Source organism: Leptonotus elevatus, chromosome 3 (assembly GCF_054856555.1).
Source record: "Leptonotus elevatus isolate MCC_2025b chromosome 3, RoL_Lele_1.0, whole genome shotgun sequence".
Classification (NCBI taxonomy): Eukaryota; Metazoa; Chordata; class Actinopteri; order Syngnathiformes; family Syngnathidae; genus Leptonotus; species Leptonotus elevatus.
In genome coordinates this window covers 5,964,314-5,988,286 of record NC_141241.1, presented here as the reverse complement: position 1 = coordinate 5,988,286, position 23,973 = coordinate 5,964,314, and the positions used below count along the sequence as shown (strand labels likewise).

At 39.8% G+C, this 23,973-nt stretch overlaps 2 protein-coding genes across 4 annotated transcripts; one reads left to right on the top strand and one right to left on the bottom strand.

Moving 5' to 3' along the window:
* Positions 1–9,313: 9,313 nt before the first annotated feature.
* Positions 9,314–18,096, top strand: nkpd1 (NTPase, KAP family P-loop domain containing 1). 2 transcript variants are annotated; one of them, XM_086071676.1, is made up of 7 exons: positions 9,314–9,529; positions 9,604–9,694; positions 11,094–11,142; positions 11,370–11,457; positions 12,660–12,988; positions 14,252–15,700; positions 16,663–18,096. In XM_086071676.1, exons 4-7 carry the CDS (start codon positions 11,451–11,453, stop codon positions 16,879–16,881), a joined length of 2,004 nt encoding a protein of 667 aa, XP_085927802.1. In that variant the 5' UTR covers positions 9,314–9,529; positions 9,604–9,694; positions 11,094–11,142; positions 11,370–11,450; the 3' UTR covers positions 16,882–18,096. The 2 variants fall into 2 exon arrangements, with proteins under 2 accessions (XP_085927802.1, XP_085927801.1); XM_086071675.1 differs by lacking the exon at positions 9,314–9,529 and having other exon boundaries at positions 9,547–9,694; positions 11,341–11,457.
* Positions 18,097–18,641: 545 nt separating this feature from the next.
* On the bottom strand, positions 18,642–23,494 carry LOC147176764 (LIM and senescent cell antigen-like-containing domain protein 1). Of its 2 annotated transcripts, XM_086072171.1 has the most exons (11): positions 23,270–23,494; positions 22,698–22,854; positions 22,539–22,605; positions 22,279–22,399; positions 21,951–22,100; positions 21,715–21,865; positions 21,112–21,204; positions 20,983–21,031; positions 20,786–20,861; positions 20,520–20,662; positions 19,038–19,165 (listed from the first exon to the last, which is right to left on the bottom strand). In XM_086072171.1, the coding sequence occupies exons 1-10, from the start codon at positions 23,296–23,298 to the stop codon at positions 20,539–20,541; spliced, it is 1,017 nt and encodes a 338-aa protein (XP_085928297.1). In that variant the 5' UTR covers positions 23,299–23,494; the 3' UTR covers positions 19,038–19,165; positions 20,520–20,538. The 2 variants fall into 2 exon arrangements, with proteins under 2 accessions (XP_085928298.1, XP_085928297.1); XM_086072172.1 differs by lacking the exon at positions 20,520–20,662 and having other exon boundaries at positions 18,642–19,165.
* Between the last annotated feature and the right edge of the window lie 479 nt (positions 23,495–23,973).

Here is a 23,973-nt window from a genome sequence, read left to right as displayed (position 1 = left end):
GTGTGTGTGCAAGCGGGCCGGGGTCACACTCGAATACATGACTAATAGACTGTCGACATAGATAAATGACTTTTTAAGTAACATAAAATTGCTCCGTATTGAACAGTAGTTTCCGCTTTCCACTCTAGCTGGCTTCCCTTTTTTTCTCTTTCTTGTCCTCCGCTCGTTTTCGCTCTCTTTTTCTGTGCCGGCGAGGCTAATCACATCCGCATCAGCTTGCCCGTGTCATTTTATCACTGCTGCTCAACCGAGTCCCTTCTCTTTCTCCCCTCCTCCTTGCTCGGCTGCACTCCTCCCCGTCGCTGTTTCCTAAGCAACAAGTAGTTGAGGGTTGAGAGGCCCGCTTTTTTCATATTGTGTTTGAAGGAGGAGACAGGAAAAGACCTGGGACTGCACAATAGTAGAATTATGCAAATTAATCCACCCAGTGATAATGGATTACAGCAAGCTCTCTCGCAACTGACAGAAGGCTTTAGAATGAGCTTCCAGAGCATCTTTAAATGGTTCTTGTCTCATAAATCACATTCTTCATCCGCACTAGATTTCAGTCTTTTGCTTTTCTCCTGTCTGGCTGATTGATTGGCTGCATCGTGACAATATACCTGAAGTCCAAATGCATTTGCAGGGCGACACGACAGTAAAGCGATCGGCAGCCTTACTGTATGTCTATACAATATGGAATATGAATTAGGCAGCAAAATGTGTGAAGGTCACATGACCAAACCAGGTGCTTGTTTGTAGGCTGAGCCCTTTATGTTAAAACGAGGGGTGTCAGGCGATTAAAATTTTCAATCGTAATTAATCACATGACTTCAATAGTTAACTCGCGATTAATCACAAACTTTGTATCTGTTCTAAATTTACAATAAAATTTAAGTTTTCATACTCTTGTTTACATAAAAGTAAGAAAGAATGTCAAATTGAAATATGGCTTCTTTTTTTGTCATTGATACAGTAATTTCATAATAATTGATAAAGTTGAGTTAAAATTAAAAAGATGTACTGTACTGTTAAAAAAGTGTGTAATATTGATTTGTGTTGGTCGTTTTTCTGCCACTCGATGTGATAATTGCATTTGTAAGACGGTGACAGCTCAGTGCATTTTTCATTTCATATCAAGAACTATCTCATCTTTAACATTCTGCACATTTTTAAAAATGGTAAAATACAACTTGACCCCATTCTCCACAAATATATGCATTATTATTAACTCCATTACTGCTCAATTTTGACGTGGATGCATCTGCTGCGTTGCGACTGGAATTCTCCCAGTACAGGCTTTTCAAGTTTCATGCGTTAAAAAAAATTGAGGCATTAAAGGAACTTTAAAAATGTAACTCAAAATTAACGCACTAATTTTGGCACCCCTAGTTAAAAATTGTGATGTCATTTTCAGTCGACAGCAAGTAGTAAAATGCCCCCCCCCCCACCACCACCACCCCTGAGATGGATAATTGCTTTTTCTGATTCCGCAAACACAAAAATGAATCACAACGCAGTGTTTATACTAATGTGGCCTCAAGAACATCATATTGTAAAGAAAATTGTCGACTTCCCCTTTAATGATTTTTTTATACTATAGCTCGAGCTCACATAAACCCTGACCAGGATAAATGGATGGATGGATAATATGATATGATACAATGAAGTTCTACACCACTGCCAACTACAACCACAATAATAAATATGGTTTAATCAACACTTCTATCATGGTGTCAAAAATGAAGCATTACTTGATACAGTTTTTTAATTAGATCTCATTATAAAGTAATACATTTGTGAATCACCTTTCTCAGTGCGTTGTTCCCATATATACAGTGCACAAGCAATCTTGCTGCATGGTTTTCCATATGAAGTGTTGTGAGATGCTCGATCATAATAACATCCGCTCCGCTCAAAATCACTGACGGTTTGACCTTTTATTTATTGAGGTCCTCTGTAGTTTTAACAAGGCCTTAGTGAACATTGTTTGAATGCATATTGAACAAAAAAGTTCACCTGAGACTGATGGAGATTTTTTGGGTTGGTATTTGTTCAGAAACCATGCAGGAAATATTGACATATCTGACCAGCTCATGGTGCAGCCTGACAGGGTAAGTGATCATCCCGCTGCACAAATCATTTCAAGTGAAAGTGGCAACGTCTGCTCCAATGGTGACCAATTTGGTCATTGTTGAGGCGCAATGTTTTCCAGCGTGTTAAGAATCTGACAATAATACCGGTATGTGACGAGTCAGTGAGCCAGCTTCGTATTTTCGACCATCTTTCCCGTACACAGCAAAAACGAAAGTGTAAATTACAGAGTTACATTTGTGGGAGTTAATTTTAACCCCAAAGTATAATTTTAACTGTCAGAGTTAAATGGTGTTGCTATTATTATTATTATTGTTGTTGTTATTATCATTATTATTGTTATTATTATTATTATTATTTAAATTTATATTTATTTACAATTTATATACAACTTTTAAGAGCGTCTAAGAGTAACTTGTCTACTCCCGTAGTGTTAATTGAACTCTGCTTAGTGAGTTAAAAACGTACGGAAGCGTATTGCATTCACTTGAAACAGTTTTTCTGGCTAATTTTTGGGGGGGAGCTTTGTTTTTTGAGTCTTTTTTTTGTATGTTTCATTGAATTTATTTTCCCTATTTTTTTGGGTGATTTTTTTTCTGTTTAAAAAAATATATATTTTCCTGTTTTTCAGATTATTTTTTTTTAAGGGTTTTCCCTCAGAGATTTGAGAACAAACCACAATACAGTATACACATTAATTCCTTTATTGAGAGCCAGTAAGTAAACATGACTATCTTATTGCATATGGAGGTATGCGGGAAAGTGTCTGCTTCCGCTATTAGCGAGTCTGCAACAAGTCACTTGAAGTTCAGAGGTAAAAAGAAAATTACGCCGAAAAACAGAACACCATTTTTTTCCCAGTTTTTTTTAATAATTTTTTTGCCTGTTTTTCTGAATATTTTTTTTCTGTTTTTTTTAATAATTTTTTTGACAGAAACAAAATATTCAGTAAAACAGATAAAAATATTCAGAAAAACAGAAAATTAAAAAAAAATGAAAAAAACAAAGCTCCCATAAAAAAAATTGTCAGAAAAACAGGAGGGTTTTTTTTTCACGTGAATGCAATACGCTTCCGTAAAAACGTACTCTCTTCCAGCGTTAAATATTTAACCATTTTTAAGTGTTGATTTAACCCTAGAGAGTGTGGAGCGATATACATTCTAAAAACGTGTTAAAATCAACTCTGTGAGTTCTCAATTCAGTGTCTTTCTGCTGTGTAGGTGTAATGACAAAGTGTCCCAAGACTTTTTCCCACATGGTATACGACGCCATCTTGTATTATACACAAAGATAACTTGTTGTGACTTGTTGTTTACACTATCTTGCTACGTTGCGCACACACTACAAGGTTTTTGTACGTGGATCTGTCAGTCAAGTTGTCTGCTGCATTACGATGTTGCAGTGCTGCTTTCCATGATTAGTGTCTGTTTAGGTAACTTGTCAGGAGCTTCACAGCATCTTGACAGCAGGCAAGCTCTGCTGTGATGATGCAGTGCATGCTGTGCGCCTTCGGGTGTAAATATTCACAAAACAAACCAGCCGACGCAGTGTTTGCCTCTGCTGATACGATTAAGAAATTCTTCCCAGCAACATGGAGACTGCAGTCAGTGCTGAGTGAGGGATACAGGTGGGATACTGTGGAGGCGGGGCCAGATGGAGGGACGCTATAGGGGAAGATGGGGAGTGTCGTGCAGATTTCATAACGGCCTCATAACAACCTCCGAAGGGTCTCGAGATGCTGCTATTCTATCTCAGCGAGAGCCGGCATCATCTTTTGCTTCAGAAATCAAGCCCCCATCAAGCCCTTCAACCCCCGCACCCACTGATATTGCCAATAACAGAGCGGGCACACACAGCTGGTCGGCGCCAATGTGCTCGCACGTGCGTGCTGGTGAAAAGGTCTGTAAGGCGGACACTGATCCTCACGTCGCCATCAAGAAAAAAAATATTTGCTGTCCACCTGGTACGGTGGTACAGACGAGGATAAAGGCAGATTTCATGGACACATGGAGGGGGAATACAAAGCGGCTGCCACATTGAAAGAAATCCTTTTCAGTGGTTCCTGTTCCTGATCACAGCTCTGGTTGTCTTGCTGTGTTATGAAGAAGAGATATAGAAGGTCTTTCATGCGTCATGAATGTGAACACTCGCTGAAAAGAAAGCTCACATGTGGCGGGGAAAAGAAAATTTGGGCACCCCACCGAGACAAATGTCTTCCGTTTTTTTTAAGTATTGTGTGGAAAAAACATGTTTGCCAGAGGTGTTTTTGTTCGGGGGGGAAAACATGGTGGGCACCAACCGCTTAGGTAAGCTACCCGGTAAATTGTGGCAGGATGTTGTCAGATGGAAGAGGCCACTACGTTGTGAATGTCAGAGTGTAATTAACTGGTGGCAATGGAGATACAGAAAGACTGGAAGGGTCACAGAAAGGCATAGAAGTAGACGACCTTGGACATTTTTAAGGATTAAATATATTCAACTGTTGTGTTGCTATTCAGCTCCTTTTTGCTATTCATTTGAACTATTTCTATAAAAAAAATCCACTTTTGTTAACAAGAGTATGAAAACCTCGAAAAATTATTGTACATTTAGAACAGATATAAAATTTGTGATTAATCGTGAGTTAACTATTGAAGTAATGCAATTAATTACTATTTTAAAAAATGATCGCCTGACGCGATTAAAAAAAGAAGAAAAAAGGTTATTAAAAATTAGGGGCGTCAGGCGATGACATTTTTTTATCGTAATTAATCACATAACTTCACTAGTTGACTCCTACTACTCCTCCACGTTGAGAGGAACCAGTTGAGGTGGTTCGGGCATCTGGTTTAGATGCCTCCTGGGCGCCTCCCTGGGGAGGTGTTCCGGGCATGTCCTACCGCCGGAAGGGCCCGGGGACGACCCAGGACACGCTGGAGAGACCACGTCTCACGGCTGGCTTGGGAACGCCTTGGGATCCCGTCGGAGGAGCTGGCTGAAGTGGCTGGGGAGAGGGAAGTCTGGGCTTCCCTGCTAAAGCTGCTGCCCCCGCGACCCGACCCCGGATAAGCGGAATTGAAGACGGAACGGAACTTCACTAGTTAACTCACGATTAATCACAAATTTTATATCTGTTCTAAATGTACGATAAAAACATTTTTTTTTTGTTAATTGTTAACAAAAGTGGAAAAAATGTTAAACTAATAGAAATAGTTCAAATTAATTTTTGACGTCTATATCCGTCAATGGCAGTGAATGAGTTAATAGAAAAATTACTACTGGACATTCAAAAGTTTAGACCAAATCTAATTAAGTTCATATGTAAAGGTTGTAGTTTATGGAAAAAGTGCTAGTACAAACAAGAAGTCAGACATAAAGATAAGGAAATGACTCCAAAAGTAACATGATAACAACTGAGAAACAATTTTATTTAAACACATACATTTTGCAAGAGAATCAATGCCCTGAGAATTAAATCTGCGCCACTTGCTGGATCTGGTGGGGCTTCCCTAATGCGCGGTCGATACAAGCGATTTCTTTTCTTTCTTTTTTTAAATGATCACCGCAGAGAATGGAGTACTGGGAAGCAGTTCTGCTATGTTTACATTAAGTTCCGGGCAGCCACGGAATTCCCTTCCCACTGTGGACAAAATGTCCTGAGACAACACAGAGGGAAAGGATAAGCATAAGGGCCCTGGACACCCGTCAGTCATTGTCAGTACGTCATTTTTTTTTTTTAAGGAAAGGGACTGCACTGCCTCACTTGCCTACCCTGACCGCAAAATACATATATATATATATATAAATTAATTAATTAATTAAATATATAGATTTAAAATATTTTATAGCACACCACACAATAACTACCACATTTCACAGATAACTCCAAAAAAAAAAAAAAAAAAGATAAAAAGTATGCGTTTACTATATATTAACGTGGTTATGTGAAATAATAATTTACGCAAATCTATTTACAGGTATCTGCACTGGACTGACCTGCAAGCTTTGCCTCGCTTTGGTGCACAGAGTAGCATGGATGTAATGTAGCATGGTGGAGTAAACAAGTTACAAGCAAGCTAAGAAGCTAACGCTATTATACGTTTTTCCTCCTCTTCCCTTCGCCGCTTTCTTAAGGCAGCACCTGAGGGCTTGGACCTTTTCATTGTAAATGTGTTTTGGGGGGGAACAAATGTATTTGTTTTTACCTTGCAATTTGGCGCCCCCAACACTAGATGGCGCCCTAGGCGACCGCCTAGTTCGCCTATGCCCAGGGCCGGGCCTGGAGCTGACTTCACTGCTGTTGGCATCTTATTCGATTTGTGTGCAGCATAACAGCTAAATGCAGCTTCACCATGTTGACTTTGAACTCCGGCGACCACAAATTGACCCAAGTCTGCAGATCTCAGAGCCCTACTGGGTTTATATTCAATCAGCATTTCTCGGAATATTTTCAGGACCAAAAACCATTCAGTGATTTCTAGACCAGTAGCAGAATTTTGACATCTATTCTACCGCTCACTGTCGACATGATCGGATTGCGAGAGAGGCCTTCATCAGAAAGTGACAGGCAGGAGGAAACATACTGGCATGTGTGGAGGGCCGGGGGTCAAACTGTAATGCAACTTTAAACCTCCGTGACTCAGACACCCCTTTGCGCCCCCTATCTGTCATGGATACCTTGATGGGGGAAAAAAAAAAACCCGAAGAGGAATGGGATCATAATGTCAACCTAACATCAGGCCATGCAACACATTGTGTCCGTGGAGAAATGGCTCGTACTGCTGAAGGAAGACAAGAACGAGTGCTCCGAGATGAAACAGACGAGAATAGGATGATGCGGTCCCGGATCTGAATGTGAATAGGGAGCTGCTTGATGAAAAACAATCACGGCGAGGATGATTGTGCTGATAGATCCAAGTTCAGCATTCATTCCATTTCTCAGACCTCTGCCCCTGAAGGGCTCTTTTGGTCGAGATCTCATCGTATTTTTCTTCCCCTAAGATTTGCAGCAATAGGAATCAAACAAAAAGTGGATTTTGTGAGTGTGAAGGACTTTTCATCTTGCCATCTCGAGTGGGATTTTTTTAAAGCAATGTCTACAGATCCTCGGGGTCATAGCATTCAGAAAAGCCTTTTTTTTTTCTTTTCTTTTTTGCCGCCATCATCCCCGTGGTAACCATCAGAGACTATCACGGAATGTGAATCAACTTTTTGGCGAGGATCCGCCACCCCTCGCGCCTCAAGGTGAGCACCTCGCCAACCTCGGGACTCTGCCGGGAGAACGGCAAAGCTTTAAAACATCATTCCAGGATTTGCCAGCGATTTTCCTTTTGGTATACGTGACCATCCCTGGCTCTCCGCCTTCTCCCTTTTGATGGTGCGCAGATCAATAGATCACGCCAACAAGAGGTCTTGAGGCCAATTAGGCCGCCCCGCAAGTTGGGCCGTTTCCAAGCCGGTGTCGCGCTCCATGTCAATAGTCAAGCTTGTCTTCCCTTAGGAACAATGGAAAAGGAATAAAGGTAGAGAGATGTTATTGCTCTTTGTGTGTGTGTGTGTGTGTGTGTGTGTGTGTGTGTGTGTGTGTGTGTGTGTGTGTGTGTGTGTGTGTGTGTGTGTGTGTGTGTGTGTTAGTGTGTACATTTGGATGTGTGTGCAGGGTCTGTCCTCCAAGCTACAGTAATTGCTTGCGCAAAATGCTAATCAGCTCATCTAACGGTATCCATCACGTCTTAAGGGCTGGACCACACCCCACTTTCAAATGAATGCCACCTACAATGTCAGACTTGCTCTTACATATCAAATAGAGCCGCGAGATGAGGAAGAGACTGATCAAAAAGGCATTGTCCTGCTTTCACGCATGATGCATTAGGGCCCTCCATTGGCGTGTCAGAGCATTGCAGGGTTTAGAAAGTCTGGTTTCCTCAAATTTCACTCATGATTTATGTTGGATATCTCGAAAATAATGCAATAAATATTGCATAGTTATTTTTGTTTTAATATATATATATATATTTATTTATTTATTTATATTTTTTATATATATAATTATTATGTGTGGGGTTTGTCATCATACGGGTGTTCCTAAAAATTTGGTTACTTTAAAAATAAAAATAAATAAAAATAAAAAAATAAATAAAAATTTGGTTCCCGTCTATTTTTTTTTTGTTTTTAATTTACTTATTTTTTTATCTCTTAGAGAGAGCTCAGTATTGTTCATTCAGTAATCTTACCGATTCGACATGTCATCATCATTGCGTTCTCTCTCTTTTTTTTCTCTTTTTCTTTTTTTTTTGTATGTGCGCGAGTGTGTGCATGTGTACTCGAGAATTCAACTAAAACCTATTAAAAATCCCATATCTTTCACCTAAACCGAATACTTCAGAATCCAGCTCGAGTCGTTGAGGTTGTCAGGAGACCCGAGGAAGGATCAAAGAAAAGAAAGGGAAATCCGTTACCGTCCATTCTGATATTTGTGAAAGCAAATTTCCTGAGCTCGTGTGTACATGTGCCTAACGTTGTGGCCAGCGTGTATATTCCGTGACTGTATTTACGTTGATCTCTTGAGTCATAAGGGGAGGTGCTGTGTGTGTGCTTATCAGTAGTGACAAGTAGGCTACACACACACACACACGTACACACATAATTTCCCTCTGTATGATAATCAAGTTAATTAAAGTACTTCAGCAATCAGTACTGGTAGTTGGGGCACGATTAGTCACCCTGCAGTCAGGTACTTTAAATATTAATCAGACATTACACTAATTAATCTCTTCTTTTTTCTTTTTTTTGCAGCTACACAAAAAGTGGACAAAATGAGCATGTTCATACATGACACCAAAGGTCTAGCTAGCGGAGGAGTACAACAAGCGATGTGATTAAACCCTTTTTTTTTTTTTAAAGCCTTGTGGATTCGGTGCTAATATCTTTCAATGCTGTAAAACATTTACCATTAGCAAAGTGCATGTGCAGGAGTTTAGTCGGAAAGTATTATGTGACAGCAGATGGTATAAGAAAGCTAATGAAAAAAAAACAGTAGAAGTGCCAAGGGAAATTATATATCCAGCTTGTTTTTAAAAGCTTGAATAACCAGTTATGTCATGACAAATCAGGCTGTAGGCTAAAAAGGCTTATTACAAACGTGTTGGCATACGATCTGCTCTGCATGTCAGTTCAGGCCGCACCGAAAAATCGAGTCGTTTTTTTTTTTGTTTTTTTTAAACCTTGGGGGTGCTCAGTGAAAAGATTCACATCATGAATCAACCAGGCCTTGGGCCCCTACAGAAAATCGCTAATTTCTTCTGTTTTTCCCAAGACTTAGAAAGGAATTAAGATGATTCTACCTTCTTCAATCAGTCTTGAAATGGACACGAGACGGGACTGCAGTGGAAGAGAAGCTCCGGCTCGAATTCCAATTGACCTCACTTCCGACAACGTGTCGGCAACAACAAACAGACACCTACAACTTCCTGATCAGGTGGAGTTTTTTTTTTTTCTTCTCTCCTTTCTTCCACACACATACACAGCTGTCATATCAGTGTTGTTTTCTAGCTCCAAGTCCAGCGAGTGGAAGGATCACGGTTGCGTACCGGCATTCCATGCATGATTTGTGGACATGAGTGAAAATAAGGAAGTCTTCAAGGTAAGACTATTTGAGCTTGGATATATTTGAACAGAAATAACATAACTTTCTGAAACTACTTAAAGAAACATCATTCCGTCAAACCGCATGTTTGGGTGCGAGGCAAGGGCAAAGAGCGAATGGTTTCTGCCGGCAAAATAACTTATTGACCCAGGGAGGCACCAACATTGTAAAAGTCGTTTGTGGAGATATAGTAATAAATTATTTTTAATGGCTGCATTTGGGCTTTCTGGCATGCGAAGATGTTGTGTAGCTTTTTCACATCCAAGCATGCATTGAAGTGGCATCCAAGACCGAACATTTTTCCGTAGTAAGGAAGTTAATCATTATCGTTTAAGTGTTTTTATAGTTTGTTGAATGTGTCTTTAAACAGACTGTTGGGTAGACTTTGCATCGATCTGATCAGCAGCTGGATCGGGATTTGCCGATATTTTGTATTTTTGTGCAAAATCGACTGTAATATCTTAATTTGCCTGATCGATCAATGACGTCGTTGATCGGCTCTGGTAACTAAGATGTTTCATGTTATATTTATTGTTTAACTCATTCACTGCCATTGACGGGCAAAGTCGTCAAAAATTCATTTGAAGTATTTCTATTAGCTTAACATTTTTTCTACTTTTGTTAACAAGAGCATGAAAACCTAGATTTTTTTTATTGTACTTTTAGAACAGATATAAAATGTGTGATTAATTGTGAGTTAACTAGAGAAGTCATGCGATTAATTACGACTGAAAAATGTAATCGCCTGACACTCCGAATTTTTAATAATCTTTAAGTCGCGTCAGTCGATTAAAAATTTTTATTGTAATTAATCGCATGACTTCAATAGTTAACTCATAATTAATCACACATTTTATATCTGCTCTAAATGTACTTTTTTTCCTAGGTTTTCATAATCTTGTTAACAAAAGTGGGGAAAAAATTTAAACTAATAGAAATAGTTCAAAATAATTTTTGACGTCAATGGCAGTGAATGAGTTAATAGTGTTTTTCGAAGATTCTAAAGGCTTTATTTATTATTATTATTATTTTCCCATGCATTTAAATTGCCGTCAATTATTCATGGATTTTCGCTAACCATGGGCCATGTCACTCCTCCTGGTCGTTGAGAGAGAAATCATTTTTGTGATATTCGAAAATTAAATAACAAAACTTTTTTTTTTTCTCTTCAGCACATGCAAATTGCACCCTTCACTCAAAAAAAATGATTTTACCAAAGTGAATGTCTCCACAATATGATGATGATGAAAAAGTAAGGCAGGCTGTCTGGATTGACAAATGTTTTTTCTTGCTTTCTCATCATGAGCCGGCATATGCAATATGTTCAAGTTTGCAAACAAAGGGATGCACCCTCGGCTCAAACGCACCTTGATTTTTTTTGTGGTTTATTACATAGATCGAATGAACACCCCATAAAATGGTCAACATGTTTACGCCCACCAAAGGTAAGATACAGTATTCATTAACGGTTTTGTTTGTTCAAATAACTGCTCATAAAGCTTTTCAAATGTGTTATGAATCCAAACTTACCTTGGGTAAATAAATGTTATCTGAAAGTATTCATTATTTAAGCAAGTGCTTTAAAAAGTAAACACGCACATACAAAAAACAAAGTTGCCAATATACTCTAAATCTGTCTGTAGACGATATTTTTGCATATGCCCTTTCCAAGACCTTGACCCAAGTTTCATCACCTGCAACTGTCGGACTCTATTCCTCGTGCCACAGTCGAATTGGGAGGATCCTTGAGAAAATGGAAGGTATGCAATCGTCCAAGTAAGAACTGTATGTGTTATTTGGTGCGCTTAATTGACTTGAGTGATTATTATTTTTCATCCGTTTAGCCCATCTGCAAATCGGGCCCATTGATACAACAGCAAACTTTTATGACAGCATGTTTTATCTTATCATTTACAACCTGCACCAGGAAGTTCCCGCTGTTTCTGGAGGAGCCCGTTTATGCACAGGCGCACACAAACACAAGCTTTATTGTGGCAGATAATCATTAAACGCAATGTTTGTCCTTAGTTCAGTTCAGAAAAGGCTTCCATGTCTTTTTGCAGACCAGCTCAGATAAAAAAAAAACCTTCAATTGAACTTTAATAACAGCTATGATTTATGACATCGTTTGTTCAAATTTGTAGGCAAGTGTAAAGTTAAAATTGTTGTTAACGCGACGCTGTTGCTTCACACAATATTCAGGCAAGTTTCTTCAGTGGCAAGTTTTTCTTGTGGTTCCTTTTTTCTCTCCGCCTGTTAGCGGGGTAACGGATGAAAAAGGCTCATTTTTCATCATCTCTGCAGGAACGGCAATTATAACGGCAGAACCGACTGAAAATGAGCAACAAATCATAGATTTTTCCTTACATCTCCGTCGTTCGGAACCCACCAGGTTCAACAAATAGATTGATTGATGAATGTATGGATGGGGATACATGCAGCTGATATTCATAGATAGATATTCGTCGGCCTCGTGATCTTTTAATAAAGTATCCACATTTGCCAGCTTTTCCTCATCTCACTCTGTAGAAACGATGCCGTTTGCGTCGCCATGGCAACCGCAAGCCTGCAGTTGAATCATCCAAACCGATTACCGTCAAACTCCAATTCCAATGCAGTGGGGACATTGTGTCAAACCTAAATAAAAACAGACCTTTCAACCTATTAACTATATTGCCCTTAACCAATATTTCATTTGAGTCTAACTATTTCATGTTCAAACTGATGAATGTTTGTTTGTTATTTATTTTGCAAATATTCTCTCATTTTGAATTAGATTTGAGGCACCATTAATGATGAAAGATGTTTGTAAATCCTCGTATTTCTGTATTTGACAACTTTATTGGAATCCGTTTGTAGATTGCTTCTCAGGCCAAATGGCATTTGCGTTAGTGTCAATATCCTCACCATGTGATCCTGCTACAAATATTTTGTTACCACCACTCATTTTTGTCGCTTTCAGTGTACATGTCTCGGGAAGCTATGAGGATCGAAGAGAACTACAAAGGAAAATGGCGGCCTCGCCCAGTTCAACCTTCGCTTTCCGGCATGTTAGCGCTAATTTGGCGGCTGCTATTCTACAAGCCCATTTGGACCAAAGAGAATCAGGACCATTATAATGTTCGTTTCATCTATGTGAACTTCAGCGCCTGGCACTTTGCAGGCAGTGACCTGCTGTGGGCTGGTCTTGCCATACGACTCTTTCAAGCGATGCAAATACATTTCGGGAAATTGCAGCTGGCATTATACCGAGTGGCCCAATATCATTTCGAGGATGAAATCAAAAAGAAGGTTTGTAACTTTGTGAATGAGAAAGATTCCAAAGGTGTTTAATTTTTTTGTTTTCGAGTAAAGTAATTTGGTGACCACTCGTGATGGAAAAATGATGCTTCATGAACCACTTGCGATACTTTTTACTCCTCTAGGTGGTGCTCTTGGTTTAAAGATGCAATGGGAATTTGATCATTTTCAATTGCACTGTCTTTATTTTTAAACAGAGCACCAACGAGAGAAGTAAAAAATAATAATTGCAATATAGCATTTTCCTATCACAATAGTGATTAGAAAATGAAGCTTCATGAACCACTTGCAATACTTTTTACTCCTCTAGATGGCGCACTTGGTTTAAAGGTGCAGTCAAATTTGATCATTTTCAATTGCACTGCCTTTATTTTTAAATAGAGCACTAACTAGAGTAAAAAATTATAATAAAAACTGCGATATTGCATTTTTCCATCACACTAGTGATTAGAAAATGAAGCTTCATGAACCACTTGTGATACTTTTTACTCCTCTAGATGGTGCTCTTGGTTTAAAAGGTGCAGTCAAATTTTATCATTTTCCATTGCACTGCCTTTATAGAGAAGTAAAAAAAATTGCGATATTGCATTTTTCCATCACACTAGTGATTAGAAAATGAAGCTTCATGAACCACTTGCGATACTTTTTACTCCTCTAGGTGGTGCTCTTGGTTTAAAGATGCAATGGGAATTTGATCATTTTCAATTGCACTGCCTTTATTTTTAAACAGCGCACCAACTAGAAAAGTAAAAAAAAAAATTGCGATATTGCATTTTCCCATCACACTAGTAATTAGAAAATGAAGCTTCATCACTTGCGATACTTTTTACTCCTCTAGATGTTGCTCTTGGTTTAAAGATGCAATGGGAACTTTATCATTTTCCATTGCACTGCCTTTATTTTTTAAAGAGCACCAACTAGAGGAGTAAAAAAAAAAAATATGCTAAATTGCATTTTCCCGTCACATAAGTGATTAGAAAATGAAGCTTCATGAACCACTTGCGATACTTTTTACTCCTCTAGATGGCGCTCTGGTGCAGTCAAATTTGATCATTTTCCATTGCACTGCCTTTATTTTTAAACCAAAAGCACTAGAGAAGTAAAAAAAAAAGTATTGCAAGTGGTTCATGAAGCTTCATTTTCCCATCACTGGTAATGACAACTATTAGCAGTGGGGCAGCATTGACCATTAACCACCATTTATGCACAGCACCCATTAATCATTTGCTCTACTTGTTTTATCCCTCTCATCAGATCGTGGTGACGGGTCCACATCACTGGAGGTCCAAGAGGATTTGTTGCTGCCCGCTGTGGTTTCTCATCCTTGTCAGCCTGTTGGTCCCAATGATCATCCTCGTATTCTTTTTGACGTTTGAACTTCCGAAACATGTGGGCAAACCGTCCGTGAAAGTTAACGGAACAACGAACCACCCTATCGTGCTGGAAGGCCTGGTCATCGCTTCGTTGGGAGTTCCGGCCGCCAACGCGCTGAGGTTTGCCTTCCAGATGGTCAAGAACCTCATTTTCAACCAGGAGCTCAACATCAAGAGAGGCATGGACAACGAGCGGGTCAGCAGTCGGCTGGGCTTCATGAACCAAGTCAGGAAAGAGATGTGGCTCCTGTCTCGCTTTGTCGGGTTCATGGAGGTGTTTGAGCGGAGGAGAATCCGGGTGGTCTTAAGGATCACCAATTTAGACCGTTGCTCACCCCCAAAAATCGTTGCCGTTTTAGACGCTATCAACATTCTGCTGTCGGACGAGGAAAGTCCATTTATTTCAATTCTGGCCGTCGACCCGGACATTATCGTGCAGAAGGTCAACTTTGCAGACGGCTGCTTTTGTAAAGAAGACCGCGCTTACGCGCTGTTGCGGCGCATCGTCACCCTGGCCTTCACCGTCCCGCCCCTTTGCGACGATTCGAAGCTGAATTTATTTCACAGCTTGGCCAAGCGTTCGGAAAAACTCCATGAGGGGAGCGCGAGCGAAGATAAACATCAAACTGAAAGGAACTCTTTGTCAAATGTATCTTCAGTGGTCTCGTTCGAGACAAATGAGGCGATTCCGCTGATAGATAAAACCGCCGAACTGGAGATAACGGAGGCGGAAGTGGAAAATTGGGTTAAGAGGACACTCGACAGCAATGAAAGGAAGTTAAACGAGTACATCTTAGACGACTCCATGTCCATGAGGAGAGTCGTCAACTCCATTCGAGTGACCGTGATCGTCACCAGGGCCTTAAAGACGGAACTCCCGCAGCCTGACCTCATAGCCGCCTGGGTGGTCCTGGCCAACGAGTGGCCCTGCCGACTCAGCTGGATCCTCCAGTGCGTGGAGGACGCTCAGCAGAGAGACGTCATCGATCAGAACAAAGAGGCTGAAGCCGACCATTCCGAGAGATTGTGGAAGGTTTTCGCCGCGTCGAGGGCCGAGCTGTACGTGATGCGCTCCCAGATCGAAGACCTGCTCGACCAGGACGGAGACCCCGAGATGTTTGAGAGATTCCTCAAGGTGGACTTCCGCTTCACAATCGAGGATCTGAAGGCGCTCGCCGAGGTCACGGTCAACCTGAATCCCTCGATTAAGAAAGAGTTGGCCGCCATCCGAGGAACGTCGAGGCTGAAGGATTCCGGTTGGGTGAGGACGTTTGCTCCTTTGCCAATCACAGCTATGATCAATATGGATTCTGAGGAGATTTGTAAAGAGGTAAGAAATATGCAAGATGTGGCAACCCTAAGGGCTTTGATCATAAAGTCCAGGACTCTGGTCTTTTGGGTCATATACCACAATTTTGTCCATAAAGGCTGCCCAGTAAAAAAAAAAAAAAACATGTTATACAAATTATAACCCCTCACTGGATACTCAATTTATAATCTGCTGAAGGCAAATTCTGTCTGCATTTGACTGAGAAGTGTTTCTAACATTAGCTACACAGAAGGTCAAAATATTAGAGACCACAACACATTACTGCGATTGCTCGACAACCAGTTCCGGGTGTGCCCCGCCCCGCCCCGAGTAAGGATTAGCAGTTTGGGAAAAGAATGAATGAATGATGAGATTATTAAACGAATGCGGCGCCTTTTCAGCAGTGTAAATCTGAGATTAGCATTTCAGTAAAGGCAACATTGAATCTTGCGTCGGCTATCGTTATATTGTGCCTGTCGTCCTAATTAGGGCTGGGTATCGATACTAATTTCCCGAATCAGCAATTTGATTCAATTTTGTCTTGTTTTGTTTTTTTAAATTAAATTCAACTCAATCAAATATTGATTATGGAACATCAAAGGACATGATTAAAAATGTACAAACATTCAATTCCAAATTAAATTGTGCGGCGGCAGTAACTAATCAAATTATGATTTATTCATTTTTGTTCATTAAAGTACGTTTTACTCACTTAAGTGTTACACAAACATTGGCATCGGCAAGGTTGTATAGAACAAATACATCAAAGCCGTGTTGTCCTCACTTTGCCAAAATGGTTTTGTGGCTCCCGTTTGTGGTTTTTTTCCCATGTGAAATCTTTGGGCAACTTTGTTGTCAATTAACCTTACCTACATGCTTTTGGAATGTGAGAGGTCGCCAGAGTCTTGAAGTGAGAATATTGGTAGAAACGCACTTTTTGCCACCGTCTCTCATGCCCCTTTGTGCTTATTCTTTTTCCCTAGCTGGACAATATGGAATACCCAAGAAAGTATGCCGGAATTGTAAAAAGCAATCACATCACTGGCTCGGCTCTGGTATTTGGTGACCCAGATGATATTAAAAAACTGCTGGGCATGACCTTTGGAGAATGGACAACTTTCCGACTTCGCTTCCTGGGTTTTCCGCTGCATCTTCAACCCCAACACAAAAATGTGCATCACCCTCATCGGCACCTGTCTTGACACCACTTACATTCCTCGTCAAATCCCCACTTGGATGCTAGCTAGGAATCCAGTACAGATACCCCTCACATATTGCGCAGCAATACTGGCAGTGTATATTAACTCATTCACTACCATTGACGGCTATAGACGTCAAAAATGCATTTGAACTATTTCTATTAGTTTCACATTTTTTTCCCACTTTTGTTAGCAAGAGTATGAAAACCTAGAAAAAAATGCATTGTACGTTTAGAACGGATATAAAAACTGTGATTAATCATGAGTTAACTAAGTCATGCGATTAATTACAATAAAAAAATTTAATCATCTGACGCCCCTAATATTTTTACATTTTCATTTTTTGTTTGATTACTTATTTAAACTCAAGATTAATCACAAATTTTATTTCTGTTCTATATGTCCAATATTTTTTTTCTAGGTTTTCATACTCTTGTTAACAAAAGAGGGAAAAAAATAAATAGTTCAAATGAATTTTTGACGTCTATAGCCGTCAATGGCAGTGAATGAGTTAATATGGGCTAGTAATAACACAACTGCAATATTATTGAAAATAAGCTAGTTGGTTTCCGTACCTCGTTTTTAGTTATCACATTATGACAAAAGACTCAATGCTCAACTTGGAGCCAAAAGCCTCTTCGATGCTTTATCTCTACGGTGGTAAACTGAGCAAATGCGTTGAAAGGTTTTGTTTTGTTTCGTCTGTGTTACATCATTAAGGCAAAATGTCCGCAATGTGTGTAGTTTATCATTTGATATGAACTATGATGGGTAGCAGTGGATATTTTATGGACTGAATACCACATGTTTACTGACTGATGAAGAGAAAAGTAAATACATATTGTATTTGTGGTGCAGTAAAATGTAAATGTAATGTACAGTATATATATTTTCGAAACAAGCAGAATCTATAACACGGTACATTGCGGGTGGGCAAATGCAAAACTGGCCCATAATAAATTATGCCGACAGAGATTTGTTTTTGTTTGACAATTTTGCTCACCAACAGCACAAGCAGAATTATGAATATTCCAACATTGAAGTGGTCTGAGATTAAATCCTAAATTGAATCTGAATCCATTTTATTTGACAAAAAAAAGTAGGAAGAAATGGTTGCAACTAAACTATTATTTTAATAATCGATTAATCGTTCAATAAATGCATGACTCAGATTTTAAAAACAAATCAGCATGTTGCTTATCTTTGTCGATTGCTAGACTTGGCCATTTGACACTTTTGTGATAAACTAATTCACTGCCTTTGACGGCTATAAACGTCAAAAAATCATTTGAACTATTTCTATTAGTTTAACTTTTTTTTCCACTTTTGTTAAGAGTATGAAAACCTAGACATTTAAAAAATATATATTTTATTTTAAAGAAAAGATTATTAAAAATTAGGGGCGTCAGGCAAATAAAATTTGTAATTGTAATTAATCGCATGACTTCAATAGTTAACTCACGATTAATCACAAATGTTATATCTGTTATAAATGTACAATAATTTTCTTCTAGGTTTTCATACTCTTGTTAACAAAAGTAATAATAGACTAATATAAATAGTTCAAATGAATTTTTGACGTCTATAGCCGTCAATGGCAGTGAATGAGTTAAGGGCTACCAATAAATTGGGCTACATTTTTTGTTTTGAGGGATATACATTAGCGTAGCTTATTGTTCTCTCATGTTGGGGAGGGGGGGGGGGGGTTATCATCATGGTGGATTATTTCCCACTGGCTGGCATTAAATAAACATTCCTCCAAGTAGCAGTTATTTTGAAGTTTATTTGACATTTAGTTTCATGTTAATGACACAAGACTGCTGGTACTTTGAAAACATACACCGGTACTCTTTCTTTCTTTTTTTTTTGGCATGTGAAAGTACAATTGATCAAAAATGGCTTTAATCATCCTCTATCAGTCCAGTTGAGAATCCATGGTACATACAAATGGAAAGTGCAACCGTAATACACATTTAAAGCTAGATATTTAAAATGAGGGCACATAATACAGTTCAAGTAAAAGTATAAAGTCAACACATGAACTTGAGAAATGAATGGCAGGTAAGGTCACTTTGGGAGAGAATATATATATATTATACACATGTATATATATTTTTGAAAGAGTTAACTATGAGAATGGAAATAAACCATCAGTTGTTGTTTTAGGGCAACTTATTTGCGTCCTAAAGCCTCAGCCAGCTTCTTCAGCCTTTTCTTCAGCTCCAGGGGAAACTTCTCATAGCACTTTTTACAAACAGGCTTCATGTCAAACTCCACAAACTTGTTCCTGCAAAATAGGAAGCGGGCAGCATGTTACGAAGTCCGCCTGCATTCAATTTACTTCTCAGAATGGCTCAACCTCACTAAAAAAGGTCACGCTTTGCTCGTTAACATCCTTTTAAAAAGTTTTCCTGACGCAGTTCTGGCTCGACGAGACAAAACGAAACGAGTCCAGATTAGGATTAGATGATATCAAAGCAGCACTCCAGCATTGGAACGTGGAAAAATATTTTATAACATATTTCCCTCCAATATGCTTTATTTATTGACGCTGTCCGGTCTCAATTTGCATGACAACGCTGCTCGTACAAGAAGGGGAGGTTTGCTCTACCCTGCCAGGATTCTACTTGAAGAGGTTCTAAAATGCTTCATCAGTCAAAGCGCTGCATATATAGCAGTCATGGTTATGGCCCGCGTTATTTCCCGACATTGTCATTGCTGTATCGTTATACACGATTTACAGTTCCCCGTTTCTGCTCGCACGCAGAAGACCGCGATTACGCTGGCGGGTCCCCAAATTGTTTGCCTTCAAAACGGAACGACAGCTTGATTTGACACTTGCAGAGATAACGACAATAAATCTTTTTTTTTTTGTGAGCAAGGGTAAAAATAGGCATCATTTGAAATCATCAAAGAACTTGGGGCTGCATTTCAAAGCTGTCATCGCTGCGATATTAGCTTTCAAAATCAGAAAACGTTCTCATCAATAAAATAAATGTTCTATAGTAGGGGTGTTAGAAAAAATCGATTCGGCAATATATCGCGATATTACCGCGCGCAATTCTCGAATCGATTCGATATGCGGCCGAATCGATTTTTAAACATCAATTTTTGATGGGAATATTCAACAAAACGTCTTACTTAGGGTTAGGGTTCACGAGTTAAGCATGGAAGAATGTTCTATTAATGGAACATTAAGCCTTAATATTTGATTTCAGTGCTGTTTAAACATGAAACAGACTGCAACCGGTTTGTTAAATGCTCAGTTATAAGCCTGAATTTTCACATAAATAAATGTTCATACAAATCTTACAGTGTACATGTACAAGTTTACTGATTAGTATTTTCCAAATTTGAGTAAAAAAAATAAAAATAAAATAAAAAATCGCAATGATCAATTTATAGATTCGCATCGGGATTAATCGAATCGAATCGAATCGTGACCTATGAATCGTGATACGAATCGAATCGCCAGGTGCTAGGCAATTCACACCCCTACCACCGGGTAGGGTAACCAAAATGGAAAATGATGCAAACTGATATGAACATCAAAACAACGACAAAAAAGCTGTACATGCATACCTTAACGAGTCATGCTCATTTCACGCCATAGAGGAAAAGAAAGGCAGAAACCAACGCACCAACAGCCAGAGTAAGAATCTACTGAGAAGCTGCAGGTTTTTTCTTGCGCTCCCGGCGAGCCAGGCGGCGTTTCAACTCCTCGGGCATACACTCATAACAATGTTTGCACACGGGTTTCAGGTCAATCTCAACAAACTTATCTCTGTGGTGTAAAAGGCACCGCGAATGAAGCATGTAGAGAGTGAAAGAGAGGAAAATCGGGGGAGAAGTGAGAAGGCGACAAAGTTGGGCCGTCAAGTTGGTTCGAAGCGCAATAATCACTTACTTGAGGGTGAGCTTTGTGTTGCAGGTGGAGCAAGAGAAACAGCTGACGCACCAGGCCTTGTTGAGGGCAGACACCACTGAGGGGGGGGAGAAGGAATAACGGAATGTTTTGATTGCATTTTAGTCAACAATACAAAACTACAATCCGACATTTTCCGGATCTTTTTCTTGTTTGAAAATGTTTGCATCAATACTTACCATCGCCCTCAATCACGCGGTTGCAGTGATAACACACATCACCGAACAGCTTGAAAATAAAAGGATAAAAGTTACACATGTTGCGTGTAGTCCTCGTTTTTTTTTTTTAGTTAGGCCCTTTCGCCATACCTGGTTGTAATGCGTTTCGCAGTAAGCCAGCCCCTTCCGCTCATAATGGCGATGGCCAAGGAACGGCTTCTCACACTTGGCGCAAACAAAATGCTGCGAGCACAAAAACATCTTTGCTGAAGAGGTTCACGCTTCAAACTACTGCAAGTTTGTGGACAACCGGGTGCCAGTGAATGAGGTCAAGAGCAACTTTGAACTCTTTCACTGCCAGCCTGATAAAAAGATGATCTTTGACGTCTATAGCCGTCTTTGGCAGTGAATGTGTTAAAAGACAAGCACCAGCTATAGGAATTCCGAGAGGCCATTTGCAACAATTTTCTTCTTAACAGGTTAGGAATGAGTAACAATACTAAATATATTGTCCGTTTAAGTGCTATTTTGTGCTTCTTTAAAGTCTCCGAGGTCCAAAACAATATATTCAATATTTGAAATAGAATTCTTTCGTTCTAACATTTACGTGAAATGAATTTCATGCATATAAGGGTGATCATTCAGTGTGTCTAATTCAAAGCAGTAGCGTGACTGCAAAGGGTAAACAACCAAGTTAGCAAAATCTAAAAAAAATAAAAATAAATTCATAATGAACAGCCTTTACTTGCACACCTCAACATGCCACTGCTTGCCCATGGCGTTGACAACGCGCCCCTCGATGGGTCTCCTGCATGCGCCACAGATGGGCACGCCCATCTTGTCATGGCAGGGCAAACAGAAAAGTTCGCCTTTCAGTTCCCTGGCTTCAGCGGTCAGCTCCTTCCTGTGGACAGTGGAGCACAGTATCGACGAGCTCAACGAATATATGCTGCGGAGACGTCGGTGTAGCGTGAAGCGTGAGAACTGACCCACAGTTGCTGCAGTTGAAGTGGTCTGGGTGGTACGGATCATTCTTAAAGATCAGTGGATGCTCTTCAATGATGGCGTGGCACTTCTGGCAGATGTACTTGCCGAGGCCGCGAGCCTTCTCCCGATTATGGCACGGGCGACACAGGTGCCTGAGATATAAGAAGAACATTTAGTGCTTGTCAAGGTAGAACACGATGGGGGGAAAATAATCATTTATTTGGACTGGAGTCACGCCATTGTTTCGTTTTTATTTCCGAAGTCTAAGCGTATATTTTGACTGTTCATATAAAACAACTTCAAAATGTATTATTATGACGGCACACAAACCTGCCAGCATTTTTGACAAAGCCCACATCGGCCAACACAGCCTGGCAGATGTCGCAACAGAAGCAGTCAGGGTGCCAACTGTTGTTCATGGCCTTAATAACACGTCCAATGATGAACTCACCTGAAAGAGATCGCAAGTGAAAGATGCACGAGTCCAATGAATGCGGAATTTGAAGTTCATGTGGTTTGGTGACAAATCATCTTGTTTGATTTAAGAAGTATTCATTATTAAGGTAGTACAGCCACAGCGTAATCCTCACCACATTGGCGACAACAGGGAGCAAAGAGCATCTGAAAGTCGTGTTCACAGTATTTTCTGCCTTCAAACTGCAAAACAAAAGAGATCCAGTAGTACGTGAACACAAAAAGTGCTTGCTATGATTAAGACCTACATGGCATGAAATGAAGTATTACCTTACCTCATAGAAGAGTCCCTCCGGAAACTGCTGGAAACACTGAGCACACACGAAGCACTGTTCATGGTACAACTCTCCATTGCTGTTGACAATCTTCTCAGTGGGAGCAAAGCCACTCTTGCATCGTTCACAGGCTGCACTGGCCAGTGCATTGGCGATGCTGCATGACATAAGAAAGCAGGAATTAGCCGTCACAACTCAACAATATAATCTACTCAAACGATTCTTCCAGCACCTGTGTCGTCTCGTTTTACTCTTTATTATTGCTCATCCCTATATAATTGTATTCAATGCAAAACGAAAAGTTGCAAAGACGAGCTAACTAGTTAGCATGCTAACTTGCGAGCGCTTTCCCGAGAGATTAAAAAATATATTTAGCCTGAACTGTACATTTATTTTCATAATCAGTCTGTAATTAAGACACTGCAAGTAGTCAAGCGTTGTGAGATCATGCACGTCTTGTTAAAATGACGTTTACCTTTAGCTGGCCATTGACTAACGCTAGCTCTTAAATTAGCAGCAGTGAATGCTATGCTAGCAATGTTAACTATGTAAATGCTCACTTAAACACTCACCTGCCCGTCATTCCGGCCACCCCCAGCATCACCTCTTGACATTCAAGATGAAAGAAACGAATTTAGATAATAGACGTGTTGGTTCTTCTCACTCAGCGAAAGTTTTTTTTTTTCTTTCTGTTTTGTTTTTTTACTTGGGATGGGACGACGCCTTGCCCAGTTGCTAGCGTTGTCACGCTACGTGAAGAGACTTGCCCGCCACAGACGTCGACAGCAAGAACCCCCTCCTCCTCCTCCTCCTCCTCCACACTGGGGTTGAAAGTTCATACTCACACAGCAGCAGCAGCTACCAAGCAGAATGGAGATTTCGACCTCTTTAACGTGCTGGATACAGACTACGACAAATCGAACAACTCTTGATACCTACCACCGTGCACATACAATCGGCAAATCGTTTTTTATCTCAAAGATGTGAGTACATCGAATGAACAGATTCAAATTGCACTTTGAATTATGTCAATTTAGCAGCAAATAGCCTTTTATTATCTTTCAAGGAAATGACACATTAACAGGACTGACAAGTTCATATAAATCATTTATATGTAAAATGGTAAGAAACTCATTGCATCATACCTTTTCGAACTGAGCCTTGTCGCTTAAAAATCGAACTGTCCTTGAAAAACGTATTTAACCGTAGAAAAAAAGACAAATAATGTCAGCTGTGAGGGCTATAATCCAGATGTAAATAATCTGTAGTGCAATAA

Coding starts and splice junctions, on each gene's coding strand:
- nkpd1 (XM_086071675.1), top strand. CDS start 11,115: ATGGTCAACATGTTTACGCCCACCAAAG. Junction 11,458..12,659: donor GATCCTTGAGAAAATGGAAG/GTATGCAATCGT, acceptor TGTCGCTTTCAG/TGTACATGTCTCGGGAAGCT. Junction 12,989..14,251: donor AGGATGAAATCAAAAAGAAG/GTTTGTAACTTT, acceptor CCCTCTCATCAG/ATCGTGGTGACGGGTCCACA.
- LOC147176764 (XM_086072171.1), bottom strand. CDS start 23,298: ATGCTGGGGGTGGCCGGAATGACGGGCAG. Junction 22,400..22,538: donor TCCCTGTTGTCGCCAATGTG/GTGAGGATTACG, acceptor GATCTCTTTCAG/GTGAGTTCATCATTGGACGT. Junction 20,663..20,785: donor AACACAAAGCTCACCCTCAA/GTAAGTGATTAT, acceptor TTTACACCACAG/AGATAAGTTTGTTGAGATTG.